Source organism: Pocillopora damicornis, chromosome 11 (genome assembly GCF_964200805.1).
Source record: "Pocillopora damicornis chromosome 11, jaPocDami1.2, whole genome shotgun sequence".
Classification (NCBI taxonomy): Eukaryota; Metazoa; Cnidaria; class Anthozoa; order Scleractinia; family Pocilloporidae; genus Pocillopora; species Pocillopora damicornis.
This window is the reverse complement of record NC_142680.1, coordinates 3443152-3460207: the sequence shown is the minus strand read 5'-3', so window position 1 is coordinate 3460207 and position 17056 is coordinate 3443152. Positions and strand designations below refer to the sequence as shown.

The following is a 17056-nucleotide window of genomic DNA, read 5'->3' as shown; positions in this document are numbered from 1 at the left end:
AAATAAAGAGTGCTGACCATAGAGGACCGAAATTCACTTTTTGTTTGAAAGAATAAAACTTACTACTGATTATGTTCTTGCGACCTGTTAGCTTATACACCTTGAGAAATCATTAGCATTTATGATTAAGAAAAGCAACGAGTGTTTAAATAGACACTTCTAATTTTCATCAACGCGTCTGGTGGTGCGATTATTCTGTGGAGAGTGAGACCAAGGACTGAGATTAACATAAAATCTGTTTCGGAGAATGAACAATTTACTGATCACTTCCGATCAAATTTGCTTTCATCTCCCATATATTTAAGCATGATATTGAAAAATGTTGCCGAAAATTGGGGAAAAAAAAGATGTAAAATGTCCCTTTGTGTCCAGGCTTGCCAACATTATCCAGGGTTGTTTCACATTTTTCCTTCACCCTTTAGTCGTCAATTCATATATTAATGAAGACATTTGGAGTTTTCTAGTTGATTGAAACATCTTTTCAATGTATTAAGAGAGTTAAGTTTATCTGTTCCAGTTTTTTGCGAATCTTACTTTGAAGTGGAAGCACAAAATAATTATTTACAAGCGAAATACTCAAATTTGAAATTCAGAATTACATGCTTTCAACTCCCGAGGAAATTTGTTTTGATTTTTTAATTCTCGCATTTGTGTTAATCAACTTGGGGCGAGAAGCAAATTCAAATTTGCTTGATTGATCTGTTATTGCTTATTCCAAGAAAGAAAAATAAGGGGCTTAATCAGTAATCGAGGCCCGTTGAGCACTTACCGATACTGCGTTCAGTCACTACTTTAACTTACCAACTAGCTTAGCTTGAAGGAAGATCTTCTAACAAGGGTGATTTTCAATCACGGAGCACTTTGTCAAACTTTACGGTGCCTGATTAAAATAAAAATCAATCTAGATATTGAAATTTCTAAAGTCTGCTCTTCTTTGGTTCTTTGGCGATGTATTCAACCAAAAAACGTGGCCAGCTTCTTTAACCTTCGACAATTTTCGACCGGTTTACATGAAAATGCATGTAATGTTTCTTTTGTAATCCACGGTTACTCATTTACTGTGTTATTATTTGCTGGTCTATAAGTACAGCTTGCACAACAAAGCCACATATAGATTTTACATTATTCTGTATAATAGTGCCTTGCATCTGCTTTTGGACAGATCCCACGCGGGACAATTTTTGGAGAATTCATGGTCATGCCACAATTATCAGGCAAAAATTTCCTTTCCCCTTTGGCAGCGAATTTCTTTGCATGCAATGTGAAGCCATAGGCTTTGGCTCTTCTCGATGGAAATTCAAAAGAAAATCAAAAATGCTTCTCATGTGTGATTAATAATAAGGCAAAGATCTTCCATTTATTAAGAAGAAGCGGATTCAAGCGAAAAAGAAAATTTTTTTCGAAAGTTACCTTTGGAACTTTTTCAATCTTTACTATTCAACCAGAACCTCTATTCAACTCACCTTTTCCTGCAATGATATTGATATTTGAAACCCTTGCTTCGTACTGATTCAAACTGAGACAGCGTAATCAAAAGTCTTCTTCTATCACACTAGTATCTAATCACAAGTCACTGTTCAAGGGACATTGAAAAAGAGAAAAAATCCTTTTTACGACATTTTATCCATGAGAACAATCAAATGGATGCAGCTGCAAAGCGAGTGACCCTTCAGGGAGAACATTAATTATTACTCGCTTCTCTGAAAATAAACTATCGCAAATCACGCACGTATCATACAAGGCAAATATTAATGGAGCTTCTGCGAGGTGCGAATTGACTATTTTGTTTTATGAGTGATTTGTTAGTTTCTGTCAAGTTTCCGCATTTCTCACCGCTATTGATTTATGGTTCATAATTTATTTTTTATTCACTACTTTGGCTCTTAAAGTGATTAAAACACTAGTGGCCGATTTTGGATTTTAGACTCTAGTGGCCGATTTTGGATTTTGGACACTAGTGGCCGTTTTTGGATTTTGGACTCTAGCGGCCGATTTTGGATTTTGGACCTTAGTGGCCTACTTTGAATTTTGGAACCTAGTGCCCTAGTGGCAGTTGACTCTTTATTTCTACCACCAAATTTGAAGAAAACTAATTACAGTCTGTATTTCTTTTTTCGTATGGGCCGGAAAACAACTTTTTCGAGGTAATTTGAATAGTGTCCCTTATGAGGCTCTTTACCTCGTTCAAGTTAACTAAGATTTAATGAGAGAGAACTTAAGAGATCCAAGCAATAACGTATATTGGTAAAGATTTAGTGCCTTTAAATTTTCCATAAAATAGCTTCTATCAGCAAAATGCATAGTTGTGCGCCACCTTTACCCGTTTAATTCCAGATCTAATGAGTAAGTCTCCCTTTTGGTTACTTTGAATTTCCTCTTTGATTAGTTATAAGAATTTAGTTTTGCATCGAGACAAAACCCTCCGGCTAAAAAGCCTATCTACTCTCCTCCAACGAATGCAGATTCTTTATTACCTGGCTGAAAATACAAGCAAAAAATTTCTTGTTATAAGACGGTTATCCTTCCCCCACCCCACCGTGAAAGGAGGGTGTTGCCAAGGTAAGGGAACATAGCCATGGGGTACACAATACAATCAAGCTTTTCGTATTCTGAGGAAAATTTCAGAATTATGTTGAAACATCAAACTAAGTTTAAAAAAACCTTGAAATGTTTTCTTTTAACTTCTCTTTTTTCGTGAATTAGGGCCTGTTTGCATGGTGGTGGGGGGACCCCAGGTAGGTGAGGTAACCTGCCTAGCCGTGGTCGAAAAATAAACGTGTTTACATGCAATCTTAAAACCCCGGGGTGCTGTGGTGAGGTTCCTGGAGGTTTTTGTTGCGCTTGCAATTAAGGAGTTTGAGCAGAGGCGTCCCAAGTTCATATCTCGAAAAAGACGAAAGATTAATTCTCGGACACAAATGTATTTATTCATGAAGTGTCACACATTGTGTTACGCGGTGTTTGGCTTCGCAAGGAACCGTTGACTTAATACGGAATAGTTTGGGAAACCAAATGTGGTCGATTTACATCGCTAAATATTCTGAAATGTGAACATTTTAAACTCCTTGTGTATCCGTTGCGGTTTCTGGTGATTTTTGCCATGAGACGGCTAGGAAATGAACGAAGATTTAAAACATACATGTTTCGCTTTTGAGCTTTTTGCCATGAACGCAACCCCGGCTAGGCGGGTTACCCCACCTTGACACGTTTACATGGCAAATTGTCACCCCGGCTGACAGGGTTACCCTACCTGGCAGACCGGGCAACCCCCCAAGGCGGGTCACCCCACCTATCGTGTAAACGTGATCAAAATAAAATAAGAAATTATATGGACAGGCGGGTTACCTCACCTACCTGGGGTCCCCCACCTCCGTGTAAACAGGCCCTTACACAGAAAAATTACCATTAGTGCCTTACATTACACACATGTTAAGGAGTCATTTCAATGTTCATGTTACTCACGGTACATACAATCAACCTAACTTACTCTTATACTTTACCTTATAACACTTATTAAAGTTAAAGAAGGTTGCAATGCAAGCAGGGTATTTATTAAGATACTTTAAGTGCAGTATTTGTAGTGATCAACAGCAGCTAATATGCCAGTGTTGATAATCAAGAGGAAGTTTATTAACAGGTAAAAGAAATATTACAGTAAGGCTTGCAATGAACGAAGTGCATGGCTAAAGTGCTAGCCAGTGCACGTCTATTGGTCAGCGGAGTCGAACGGATGGGGCAGAATCACACAATAGAAAACGGGCGCTCTGCTTTTCCCGTCGTCTCTTCAAATTGAGTGTGTAGAAGGCTACCACAATACCAGAATCAGATACCTACTACTCAAGATACTGCCAAACATTATAACATAAGTAGCTCTGAAACGCTTCTCTCGGTCGTCAATGTTATACTTCGCGTAGAATGTTCCGCGGACACCGTCAGCCTTCAACGTTTGTCTGGTTCAGTATCTTTACAGTTCTGGCTTACATTATTATTGCCATAGCGACCACAACTCAGTGCTCTTTTGAAGGCCAGTTGTAACTGTGGATTCATTATCCCATAGATAATCGGATTTACATAACTACTCGAGAACATCAAGAAAATTACTGTGGCGGAGATTTCCCTCGGGATATCAAACCCAGCTATCTCAAAAAGAACCACAATACAAACTGGACCCCAAGTCATCAGAAAAAAACAAACCACAGTGAAACTGGTCTTCAACAATTTTATGTCAGTACGGCGAGCATTTGACGCATTAACACCCTGATTTCCTTTACTGTGGGCGTTTATATTTAGCGAGCTTTGTTTCACTGTTTGGTAGATTTTATAATAGCAATAAAATATTGCGATTGTACAACCGTTTAAAACCCCCCCCGACGACCACTATAACATACGAAATATGTTCTTTCCAAATTAAAGAGCATATAGAGAATTTCTTGTGATAGTCAAACTTTCCCCATCCGTTCAAAGGAGCTGTGCTAAAAAAAAAAGCAACCAACCAAACGAGAGCGCAAAAAAACCAAGCATTTCTCTTGCTGGGAAATAGTCTCCTATAAAGAGCTGGTTTTACAACTCTTATATAACGATTCAGTGCAATTACGCCCATATTCAGAATAGACGCGATACCCATTGTACATTGTATTAATGCAGATATCTCGCACCACTGTTGGCTGAAATTCCAGGAACCAGTATAGAGGCTCACGATCCAAAATGGCATGTAAAGCGTTGCCATGGATATGTCAGTTAGTGCCAGATTGTGGATGAAAATGGTGGTGATACTCTTGAGCCTGGAGTCTTTATTAATCACATAAATAACCAGTAGATTTCCAGGTAGACAGGCAAGGCAAAAGAGAATGGCCAGGCTCACCTCAAAACCAATTTCAGCGCGCGAACGACCAAGAGGATCTGTAGCAATTGAGCCAGAATTGTTCACCATTTTGTGGTGAAGCAGGTTGGAAGGTAAAAGGTCCTAAACATCAACAGATGAACATCAGTCGACATGTAGCATAATATAAACAGTGCTGAAAATGGGGACAAAAATTTACTTTGTGTTTGAAAAAAGTAAACACTGCTGCCTATTACACTTTTTACAAAAATTGTAGAAATTCTCGCGAACTCAATGGTCGAGCACTATCGTCAATAAGCCGGGTTATCGACAGTAAAAATGACGCAAAATGTAATGCAACGCTCAGCAATCTCCGGGGGAAAAATTTATCTCGTTAAAACGATTGCAAATTTCTCAAATGTGGACATCGGTGAATTTCCCAATTTTTAAATAGATATACTTGCAGATAGTTTTGAAGAGGAACTTGTCGAGGCTACGCCTCGTGGTTTCACCTTAAGTCTTGATGGCGTCATTTCTACGATCAGTTAGGCTTTATATAATAAGCTCAGTTATGCACGCATTCTGATTGGTTCTCACGCATGATCTATTGGAGGACAGACGTATAGATGACGTCATCATTAGAACATCAGTGACACACTCGACTGTGCCTCGTGTGCCACTTTTTTGTTCTTACCACATTTTGACGTCATCTGTGATCTATTGCTGAACGGACGCACGGCAACTTGGAATCTATTTGTTAAATAGACAATAGAAAATTGTAAAAAAGTGTTTGAATAGACAATTATTTTCATCAATGCGTCTGGTAGTGCGATAGTGCACAGATGTACGAAAAAGTGAGACCAAGAATGGAAATAACCTGAAATCTACTTTGGTAAATAAACAATTGATTGGTTACCTTAGACTAAATTTTTTTATGGAAAAAGGGGAAAAAAAAATAAGATACCCCTTTGCGTCCATCTTTTCCAAAATTATCCAAAGTTATTCAATATTATTTCTTTCCTACCAGACGTCAGTTCTTAAATCAGTGAGAACATATGGAGCTCCTTGGTGGTTTTAAATATCTTTTCGCTGTATCAAGAGAATCAAGCTTACTTGTTTAATCTTTTGCGAGCATTATGCCAATTCGGAAACACAAAGTACTTACGAATAAACGAAATACTTAGGAAGTGCTTAAAAGAGACATGAATGGACTTAGTTACCAAGGTCCTTTGAATTACTTTAATCGGACAGCATAACTTACAATCGCCTAGAAGAAAGATCTTCTAGCTAGAATAATATTAAACACGAAACACTACTTCCATACCCAGTGAAAATAAAAATAAAAATAAAATCACTTCCATCGCCAGCCTGGGGAACGAAGATTTTATATAATGATATTGTATCGTGTTTCAAGAAAATATATGATACAAAACATTGCTTTTAGTTGATTCGGCTCTCGAAGGATTACTTAGCCTTTGCACAGAAAAGATGTAGCAGTGAACTAGAGTGTATCTATACAATATAAGCTACTCGCTTTTGGTACTTCTTAATGTAAAATTAAAAGAAAATCGTTTATGCTTATCATATCTTATTTTGGTGTCTCAAAAGTTTGTGGCCAAGTTTCCGGTCCATAGAGCCTTCCAGGAACAATTTCAGTCGCCTGCATACATACATACATACGTATACTTTATTTATGCTCGAAATTCAGTATAGCTGTAGAGCTAATATCTTCGAGAAAATAAGCTAAAATAAAATAAAAATATGCTATCTTACAATTCCAATATCATTTATATTATTTATATTATTTATAAACTATATACAACTATATACTGCATGTCCCCACTTTCTTTTTGTAACAATTTCCATGCGCAGTGGCGTAGAATAAGCCAACTGATTTAAATAGCGGGGAAGCTTTCCTCCATGCATGGCGTACCCACGTTTTTAGCTCTCACAGTTACGGAATCAGATCGCGGTACTTTACTTCGTCAATAGTCTTTCGGGGATTTTTTTCTGGATTACAACCTAGCGAATTAGCAGGCTATTTTTTTTTTAAAGTTTTGTTTCATGTTCTTACAATAAAACTTCTTGGGCACCATGTTGGCGTAGCCTTGGCTTTGTGAGCCGATGCTCCATCTTGTAAAAAAAATATTCTCCTATTGGAGCTAAACAACTTTAATTTCACAGTTTTGTCTGACGTACATCTGCGGCTAAGTAAAGGCTTGACTTCATGTCTAAGTTCATATCTAATGTAATGATTAAATGTTAACGTTTCATTTACGGAACAAAATTAAGGTTTATTAAACCGTGGCCAGTCACTTCACCTCGTTCTTGGTTTGTCCTCAAAATCTTTGCGAGGTGACCATCCTATCACCTGGAGCTCGCTTGACCGTAATATTTTAGATGTTTCTCGAATCGATATCCCAGAGTACATTACAATTGAGGCTTGTGCCCGTGCATTAGTTTTTTTGGCGTGTTTCGTCTTTGTAAATGAGGATAATTTACGAAAACAGGACAATGACTAAACAGGGAAAAGACAGCGAGAAACAGAGAAACGTTGGCATTCACAGTTTGCGCACTTTGGCAGGGAAATAATGTTTTTATAGTTTTTCTCTCTTTTTTTTCAATGTTTCACTTTTGAATAACTTTGAAATTTGAAATTAATAAAATCAGGCAATTTTTCATAAAAACATAGCTTTCAGAATTCGAAAATAATTATAATATAGGCTCAGAAAAAGGGCACGAACTTCTCAGAAACACCCTGTAGGTCCTCTATTTATGAAGAAAAAGCGGTTTGAGCCAAAAACTATTTTTAAAGTTACCTTTGAGACTGTTTCAATTCTAATGTCCACTCACCTTTTCCTGCAATGCTGTTGATATTTGAAACCTTCGCTTGTTAGACCCTTAGTTATCCGAACTGAAACAGTGTAATTAAAAATCTTCTTATAACACACTAGTTTCTAGTCACAAGTCAACAGCTAAGTGACAGCTGACGTTCAAGATGAGAAAAATCTTTTTATGACAATTTATCCATGGGAAACATTCAAATGGATACAGCTGCAAGGCAAGTAGCCCTCCAAGGAGAATATTACACGCCTTTGTAGAACAAACCATTGAAAACAAAGCATGCACCAGAAAAGAAAATATTATAGGGGCCTCTATAAGATGCAAATTGATCATACTATTGTATGCAGTGTTTTAAGAGTTTCTTTCAAGTTTCCACATCACCTACAACGATTTCTTTTTTTATGGAATCAATAGTTATTTTGGGGGGCTACAGTGGTTCCCAAGGTACTGTCAATAATCTTCAAGGAAACGTGCCCTAGCTAAATCGCATGTACGGCCAAAACCATGTGTCTCCTTAAAAGCCAGTTTGAACTGCGAATTCATAACCCGTTAATTTTCGAGGATATAAATTTAATAGATGAGTGGATGGACAATGTGGACCATGCAATTAAAAAGAAAGAAACCGCAGTGAAACAGTACATGTCTTCAACATTGTTCATGTCGGTACAATTCTGATGCACAGCGCCGACTCCTTTAACTCCGTTTCGTTCACCGTGGGCATTCATAGTGCAATGGGCATTCTCATTAAGGATTAAAAGGATTTAATTATGTGTAAGGTCTTGGTTACAGAATGGAGTAAATGGTCTGTTGAGCGTTACGAATGTCAATTCAACATAATAGTGGCAAACCAGAAGATAGCGCTTGATTGTGGGAAGTAATTGAAGGATACCACTGGATGTCATTTGATTTGGAGCTCACATCTCTTAAGAGTGAAAACTCTCATTCAGAATCAAAAGGATTAAATAAGATATTGAATGAGGAAATAATGTTAGTTCCGGCTACAAGATGAAGTGAATGATCCGCAAAGCGTTACGAATTTAATAGCGTATGTCAAGTGTACATTTTTAACGTGTATGTCATAAAGACATTTGGAATATAAAAGTAGAAACTTCATTAATGCCCGCCTAGGTATTGGATTTGAACGATTATTGATTTGAGCCCTGCCCAAACCCGTTGCTGATTAATTTCTCGAGATCACGGAGAGAATGAAACGCCCAAAGCAAGATTAAAGAGATATGTATCAGCCGTAAAATTCATTCTTTATTCCTCTAGATCAGCGAAATGCTCGACAATGTCCGGTGGTTTACAATGCAAAAATCGTGTTACCGTAACCGTTAATTCACGAGTTTACACAATGTTTAATCCTTTAGTTTCTCCGTAAGTTCCTTGACAAATGACAGTCCAGTAACTGGTTCCTCATCCGTATACAAGCGAAATATGAACGAGACGAAAGAAAACGCTCAGCGCCGAGGTTTAACCGAGCCGGAATGAACCTCGGTAAAATCACGTGACCTAAATACTCGGACGGACTGGTCCGATTACACAGGATAACCAATGTCAGAAACTGGCATTTACAAAATAAAATAGGAAAATGAAAAAAGCAGACTTCAATCTGAAAGAAATAGTTGTGAGCTTGGTGTGTTCACTACGATTCCATCTCTGTTGAATAAGAGAAGGTTGTGAAAAATTTCAAACAAGACAGTAAAATGATATGAAACTGTATACATATAAGACTAAAAAACACTTATAATGGCCTAGTAATTGACGATGAAAATAAAACAACGTGTTTCTTAATTTTTATCGCAATTGTTTTAAATTTTAACTTTTGGTTTCTGACAACTCTTGTAAGTCTCTTTTATGCTACTATTCTCGTTACCATTTTCAAGCAATGGCTGTACGTACTGGCATTCTTCGTTTGCATGTCAAGTTGTCATCGGAATTCGAAATTGATGTAGTAAAAATTTCACATTGCGTGGGTCGATGATCCTTTACCAAAAAGATGGTTCTTGTGGCTGAACCACTTGCATATCATTCAGACTGATTTGAAAGATACTCCGCGCTTTTTGACTGAGTGAGAGAGCCAGACGGGTGATTATTTGTCCTCAGGTCATGACGCGCGAACCGAGCGGTTATTTGTGGGATTTTGATTTGATTTTGATTGAAATGGGCTTTGACGTTTCTTCGATCAGACTCATCAGATTAATGCAGGGAATAAACTTCACACGAGAATTTAAATATGAAAATTTTTCTTAGGAGGAAAGGGTAAACTAATCTGCTTACACTATTAATCACAAATAAAAAATTATTATCGTAATAGTATTTTGCAGGGATTGTTCATTGAAGTAGAGGTGGCTATCGGTGGATATTAAAGCGGCCAGGTCGGCCGAGCTGATGTAATCAAGCCCTAAGAAACAATGAGAACTCAAAATAAATCTAACCAAACCGTTTAAAGCGCGGGAAAACGCGCGTGACCACGATCCTGATTGGTTTAACCGTTGCCTCTGATTGGTCGAGAGGGCGGTGCGAGTTTACGGGATTAATCACAGAACAAAGTAAAAAAAAGAAACGTGTGCAGTCACGGATACTTTCGACAGCAAATTAAAATATTTCTTATCTCCAATGTCTGTTTTTGTTCGTTTAGTGGACCAACGAAAGTCTAAAGACACAAAAACAGAACGAAGCCGGTATCAACCGATCTCTCTGGGAAAAAGTATTGTACTAAGGCTTTAAATGATAGATCTTCACGCCATAAGTCATCGAATTTCGTTGCTATTCGGATGTATCATAACAGCTGCAACTCTTTCATGACTCTGATCTTCATTATCGTTGTCATAACGACCACGACTGAATGCCTTTTTGAAGGCCTTTTTAAACTGCGGATTCATTATCCCATAGATGATTGGATTTACAAGACTACTGGAGAACAACAAATACACAGATACCTCAGTCACTTCGTGGGGAATGTAGCCTCCAACAGCAATTGTACTAGCGCATAAGGCGAAAGGAAACCATGTAATTAAATAGAAACAAACCACTATGAAACAACTCTTCAAAATATCGATGTCAGTACGATGGAGCCTTGGTGCGCCGATGCTATTTTGTACGACATGGGCGTTGACATTATCTGTGCTTTCTTTCACCTTCTGGTAAATTTTCCAATAGGAGTAAAATATTGTTAACGCTGTAACGTTGAAGATTCCTACATGCAGAATGAAAAAAGAAAAGTGTCCGTTCTTCAAGTCGAATGAGCAAAGCAAAAAATCTGAGTTAAAGTTCATTTTTCCCCATCCGTACAACGGAGGTGTGGCAAATAACATAGAAGTCAGCCAGATGACACCGCAGTACACCCAAGCAACTTTTTTACTAGGAAAGAACTTGATGTACAAAGTTCCCTTGACGACTTTCATGTATCTATTCATGGCAATTAAGCCCATAATGAACAAGGAGGACGAACCCATTGTGTGTTGTAATGATGCAGAAACTTCACACCATTCCTGGCTCAAATTCCACTTTCTCGTGTACAAACTCGTTATCCAGAAAGGCATGTTAAGGGTCGCCACGAACACATCAGTCAGTGCAAGATTGTGTATAAAAATGTTGGTAGTAGTTTGAAGCTCGGAGTATCTTTTTATAACATAAATAACCAGCACATTACCAAGTATGGAAGCGAGACACACCAGAATGGCGAAGGTTACCTCCAACGAAATTTCTGCTCTCGAGCGAGTTAAACAATCTTGGGAAATTGTTTGAGACATCCTCGTCTGTTACTCAAGCTGTAATATGTACTGATTAGAGGATAATAGGCTGAATTAAAAATCCATGTACCCCACGAAACGTCTTTCTCCTGACGAGAGAAAAAAAACATCTGATACCTCTCCTAGAAATGTTTGATCATTTTTTCTTACTTTCTAAATGTTCTTGATTTGAGCGCCGAGTAGTTGAGACCCATAGCTAACAACGTACAGTCTTCGTGACAGTGGAAAAAAAACCGTCAAGAATATATTCTTGTTTCTGTTGTTGTTTTCTCCCCTTTTTTTGAAAGGAGACTTCTCTAAATGGAGTCCCGCAAAATCTCAGGGTTGATGGTGTTGATGGGTTTTGTACCCTCGTTGTCAACAAATTCTTAAGGTAAATTTTTTAAAATTAGTTCTTATCTCAAAGAATACTCACGCTTTCCTATAGTTCAGTGAGGCAGGAATGTCAAAATATCTTTGAACCTAAGAGAAAAACCTGGTTGAGACCTTTTTCAAATTTCACTGGCTCTACGTCAACTGAAACTGTAATCATGAAGCTATTGCAGCGAATGGGATGCTTGCTAAGATTTTCGTTTGAAGGTCGGTTTATATAAGGCTTTATTGAATTCAGAACATATTAACACAAGAGAGCCATTATCACTAATTTATTTTTTAAATTTATTTTTTGCCATAATAACTTCTTAGTGTTTCCTTTGCCTAAGCTACTGAAGCAAAGGAAGCGTTTGCTAAGATTTACGTCTGAAAGTTGACTGAAATACAGCTTTATTGAATTCGAAACTCATAGACACAAGAGAGCTGTTATGGCTGATTCAAATTCTTCATTTTTTTGTCGTAATCATTTGCTAGTTATTCCTTAGTCTGAGCAACTCCAGCAAAAGAGAATGACAGCTAAGGTTTCTGTATGAAGGTCGACTCAAATACGGCTTTATCGAATTCAAAACTCATAAACACAAGAGAGGCAGTATTCGAAACATATTTACGTAACCTGTTAACTAAACCATTTTTACTAATTTATTTTAAAATTAAAATCATTTATTGGCTATTCCTTAGTCTGAGCTACTTCAGCAAAGGGGAATGATTTCTAAGATTCCCGTATGAAAGTTGACTTATATCTGAGCCATAAAAGGCTATTTTAAAAGTTACCTTTTAGACTGTTTCAATTCTCAATGTTCAACTCACCTTTTCGAGCAATGCTGTTGATATTTGAAACCTTCGCTTGTTAGACCCTTAGTGATCCAAACTGAAGCAGCATAATTAAAAATCTTCTTATAACACACTAGTTTCTAGTCATAAGTCAACATCTAAGTGACAGCTGGCGCTGGAGATGGGAAAAATCCTTTTATGAAAATTTATCCATGAGAAACATTCATATGGATGCAGCTGCAAGGCAAGTGGCCCTTCAAGGAGAACATTACACGCTTCTGTAGAATGAACTATAGAAGACAAAGCATGTACCAAGAAAGAAAATATTATAGGGGCCTCTATGGGATGCAAATTGATCATTTTGTTGTACCGCAGAGGTCATGGGTTCAAATCCCGTACGGGCCTGAATTTTTTCAGGTCTTATTTCAACTACTAGTTCAGTAGTGTTTATAGCTGCGAGGATCGCTTATATCTGTTTCTTTACCGCAGTGCACATATATGATTTTCATATATTTCCAATCATTATTCATCACTTGGAAGGTTTATCTGGATCCAATATAATAACAAGCTCCCAGTTGGCTTGTTAGCTCATTTGGAAGCTGCGCTGCACCGTACGGGCCTGAATTTTTTTCAGGTCTTATTTTAACTACTAGTTCAGTAGTGTTCATCGTTCAAAGCTTATATCTGTTGTTGTACGAGTGTTTTATGTGTTTCTTTCAAGTTTCCACATCACCTAGATGGTTTTTTTTTAATGGAATCAATAGTTATTTTGGGAGGCTACAATGGCTCTCAAAGTACTATCGATAATCCTAAAGGAAGCGGGCCTTAGCTAAATCGCATTAGGACCCTAATTATTATCATATTTGCATGTACGACCTCAACTAAATGCCCTAGCTCTTAAAAACCAGTTTGAACTGCGAATTTATAATCATGTAGATTTATTATAAGTTCAGTGATGTCATCCAAATAAAGGAAAGTGTGAAACCAGATAGATTAAAATGAAATGGAAAGAAAACGAAAGAATACACATAATTAAATGAACAGTTTAGCTGGAATGGAGTCTTTTTGAGTGTTTGGAGCCGGTCTCTTCCTTATCAAAAGCATATGTTCTGTCATTGGTAAACATCTCTAGGACGAACACGATCAAAGACTGAACAATCTTCACAAGTTAATTTCTATCCTAGAGAAATGCCGCGGAAAGTTTGAGTGCCTTATTTATGAGATGCTTTTAATAAGGAAAAAGAAACCGACCCTGAACACTCAGAAAGACTCCATTCTAGCGAAACTGTTCATTTAATTATGTATATTCTTTTGTTTTACTCCATCTCGTTTTATTCTAATTTGGTTTCACATTTTCCTTTCTTTAGATAGCGTCACTGAACTTAAAATAATTTCACATTTGATAATGGTGACATGTCGTCACCGAAACGTCATGTTTTAATCTCGCCACTATTTAGTATGAAATGTTTTTTCTAAATCTTTCGTTTTTAGAAACCAGAAGATAATACTCGATTGTGGGAGGTAATTGAAGGATACCACTTGATGTCATTTAGTTGGGAGCTCCCATCTTTAAAGAGTGAAAACTCTCATTTAGAATCGAAAGGATTAAATTGGATATTGAATGAGGAAATAATATTAGTTCCGGCTACATGATGAAGTGAATGATCTGCAAAGCGTTACGTATATCATTTAAGAAAAGAAAGGAACTACTTGAGTAAAGAAAAAATCTCTTAGCGGATTCAATAGGTTATGTCAATTGTTTAACGCGTACGTCATTAAGACATTTAAAATATAAAAGTAGAAACTTGATTAATGCCCGTCTTGGTATCGAGTTTGAACGATTATTGATGTGAGCCCTGCCCAAACCCGTTGCTGATTAATTTTTTGAGATCACAGAGAGAATGAAACGCCCAAAACATTATTAAAAAATAAAATAAGAAAATACAAAAAGTAGACTTCAATCTGAAAGAAATAGTTGTAAGCTTCGTGTGTTCACTACGATTCCTTTTCTGTTAAAAAAGAGGTTGTGACAAATTGCAAACAAGACAGTAAATGACATGACACTATGTACATATAAGACTAAAAAGTACTTTCAATGGCCCAGTAGTTGATGATGAAAATAAAATTAGTTTCTTCATTTTCATCGCAATTTTTTAAAATTTTACTTTTGTTTTTTGACAGCTCTCGTAAGTCTCTTTTATGCTACTTTTCTCGTTACCATTTTCAAGCAATGGCTTAACGTACTAGCATTCTACGTTTGCACGTCAAGTTGTCAGCGGATTTCGAAACTGATGCAACAAACATTTTACATTGCGTAGGTCGATGATCGTTTACCAGAAAGATGGTTCTTGTGGCTGAACCACTTGCTTATCATTCAGACTGATTTTAAAGATACTGTGAACTTGTTGACTGAGTGAGAGAGCCAGACGGGAGATTATTTGTACTCGGGTCATGACACGCGGACCAAGCGGTTATTTATGGGATTTTGAACACACAGGTCAAAAGGGGCTTGAAAAGGGCTTTGTCATTTCATCCATCTGACTAGATTGATGCAAGGAATGAGGAAGGAAGAGAAGAAAAATAAATGAGGGAAACCTTAAGTGAGACCTTCTTGGTGATTAAGGCACCAACCATTTTGAGGGAACTGAACCAGCTTCGACGAGAACAATTAGTTTATATTATTCTACCGAGTAAAGGATACCGCCAAAACTTGTTAAATAACTCAAAGTTTGGAATGTATCGTTCTTTTCATGTTATCACAAAGATTATATTCAAAATTTTACATCAAAATATGAAGTACTAGGCGTTATGCAGGTAAAAATAGTAAAATTACTGTCCAGCTACGAAATACGATTATGCAAACTGAGTTTTTTGACATAATAAAGTAAATAAATAAAATCTCACCGTGGGAGAAGGGATGGGGGCAGGATCACGTGCAAAGTATGTCATCAAATGTGGTTGTATTTAAGACACTTTACTATTGTCTCGACTTTTATTATTATTAATATTATTATTATTATTATTATTATTATAATCTATGAGACTGAATCCACAGTTCGAGAGGGCTTTGAGATTTTTTTCGTTCATACAACGAAAGTACTTATCGGATGAATTAAGGGAATGAAAAGGAAGAAGAGAAACGGCAAACGCAGAGGGAAACAGCAAGTGTGGCATAAATCATTTTGAAGCTTCTGAACCAACCTTAGCGAGAACGATTAGTATATCTACCGAGTAGAGAAGACTTCAAAACTCATTATAAGATTCAAATTTACTCTTTATTGTTCTTTCCTTGAATATGTAAAGTCGATCATATTCACATTCTTACATCCAAGGTGGAAGATAGATGACGTAATACAGGTGCAAATGGTAAAGACATTGTCCAGCTGCCACCCGATATTTTGGGATGTTTGAAAAAGTTAGGTAAAATCTTTGTAATGCACAGACCATGGTAAAGCTACTTTGAATGTATCGTTGGAATCGAGTACGTGGAAAAAGCAGCAAGGTCAGGATTCCTCATCCCTCTTTTTGTAAATAATGCCTTGAAGGCTGGCTTGAACTGAGGGTTCATCATTCCATATACGATGGGATTCAAGCAACATGCTAAGAACACAAGATAACTCGATATCATTAAAGGCAAAGATAATCCTTTTTTTCCGCCTCCCAACAAAAGAACAAGTATTGCCTTTGGGAGCCAGCAAAGCACGACCACGCAAGCTATGCCCAGTGTAGTGTGAATGCACATGTTCTCGGCGTTATGAGCGTTTTTGCAAGCGGCACGGTTTGCTCTGGTGCAAATCTGGATTCTGTTTCGTCGAACAGTGTTGTAAATTTTGAAGTAACACCAGCAAATTATGTAAGGAGATGGTTGTGTTATAGCAAGGAAGACCAAGTAGGAAACGTGTAGTCCATCAAATGACCATTCAAACGTACAGAGAAAAGACTGTGGGTAGAACTTATACTTTCCCCATCCATACAACGGTGGACTGCAGATGATGAGAGGCGCAATCCAACACAGAGCAAGAAGGATTTTTGGTCTGCTCTTCTTTGCGAAGAAAATGCCATTATACAATTGGGGTTTCACGACTTTGAAATACCTGCTGAGCGCAATGAGAAGCAACGAATAGAGAGTTGCATTTGCCATTGCAAAGAACAGAAACCCTGACACGTTACAAATGATATTGCCAAAGATCCATTGTCCTTTGATCAAACTTGTGACCCATAATGGCATAATGAGTAATGTTTCGGCCATATCAACGAGACACAAGTTTGCAATTATCTTATTTGTGAAAGTTTTGAGGGTAGGGTTGGTCCTTATGACATATAGAACGATGCAGTTGGTTAAAATTGAAGCCAGGAAGATAATTATAGCTGTAAAGGACTCCAGCACAATTTCCACGCTATTTCGCCCCTGTGAATCTCCATTTAGCGATGAATTTTGGTTTTGTTGATCATTCATTATGGAAATGTCTTGTTTTTCGTTCCTATGAAATAAATT

The 17056-nt window shown here is 37.3% G+C and overlaps 3 protein-coding genes across 13 annotated transcripts in view; all 3 read right to left on the bottom strand.

Annotated features, from left to right (window-relative positions):
- Window positions 1–3: 3 nt before the first annotated feature.
- LOC113679016 (G protein-coupled receptor 161B) lies at window positions 4–6894 on the bottom strand. The gene is given in 4 exon segments (XM_089186871.1): window positions 4–880; window positions 1464–4374; window positions 4376–4963; window positions 5514–6894. Coding segments are annotated over 2 exon segments (990 nt in total). The 5' UTR covers window positions 4931–4963; window positions 5514–6894; the 3' UTR covers window positions 4–880; window positions 1464–3939.
- A 2007-nt stretch (window positions 6895–8901) lies between these two features.
- Window positions 8902–12729, bottom strand: LOC113679015 (visual pigment-like receptor peropsin). Of its 2 annotated transcripts, XM_089186294.1 has the most exons (3): window positions 12598–12729; window positions 11834–11880; window positions 8902–11507 (listed from the first exon to the last, which is right to left on the bottom strand). In XM_089186294.1, the coding sequence occupies exon 3, from the start codon at window positions 11416–11418 to the stop codon at window positions 10417–10419; it is 1002 nt and encodes a 333-aa protein (XP_089042420.1). In that variant the 5' UTR covers window positions 11419–11507; window positions 11834–11880; window positions 12598–12729; the 3' UTR covers window positions 8902–10416. The 2 variants fall into 2 exon arrangements, with proteins under 2 accessions (XP_089042420.1, XP_027051743.2); XM_027195942.2 differs by lacking the exon at window positions 11834–11880 and having other exon boundaries at window positions 12598–12728.
- Window positions 12730–15817: 3088 nt separating this feature from the next.
- The window catches only part of LOC113678984 (G protein-coupled receptor 161B), a 31345-nt gene continuing 30106 nt past the window's right edge, over window positions 15818–17056 (bottom strand). For all 10 annotated transcript variants that reach the window (XM_089187693.1, XM_089187695.1, XM_089187690.1 and 7 more), the window contains one exon: window positions 15818–17042. In XM_089187693.1, coding sequence (XP_089043819.1) covers window positions 16016–17017 — 1002 coding nt within the window. In that variant the 5' untranslated portion in view covers window positions 17018–17042 and the 3' untranslated portion in view covers window positions 15818–16015. The remainder of the gene's footprint in view (window positions 17043–17056) is intronic.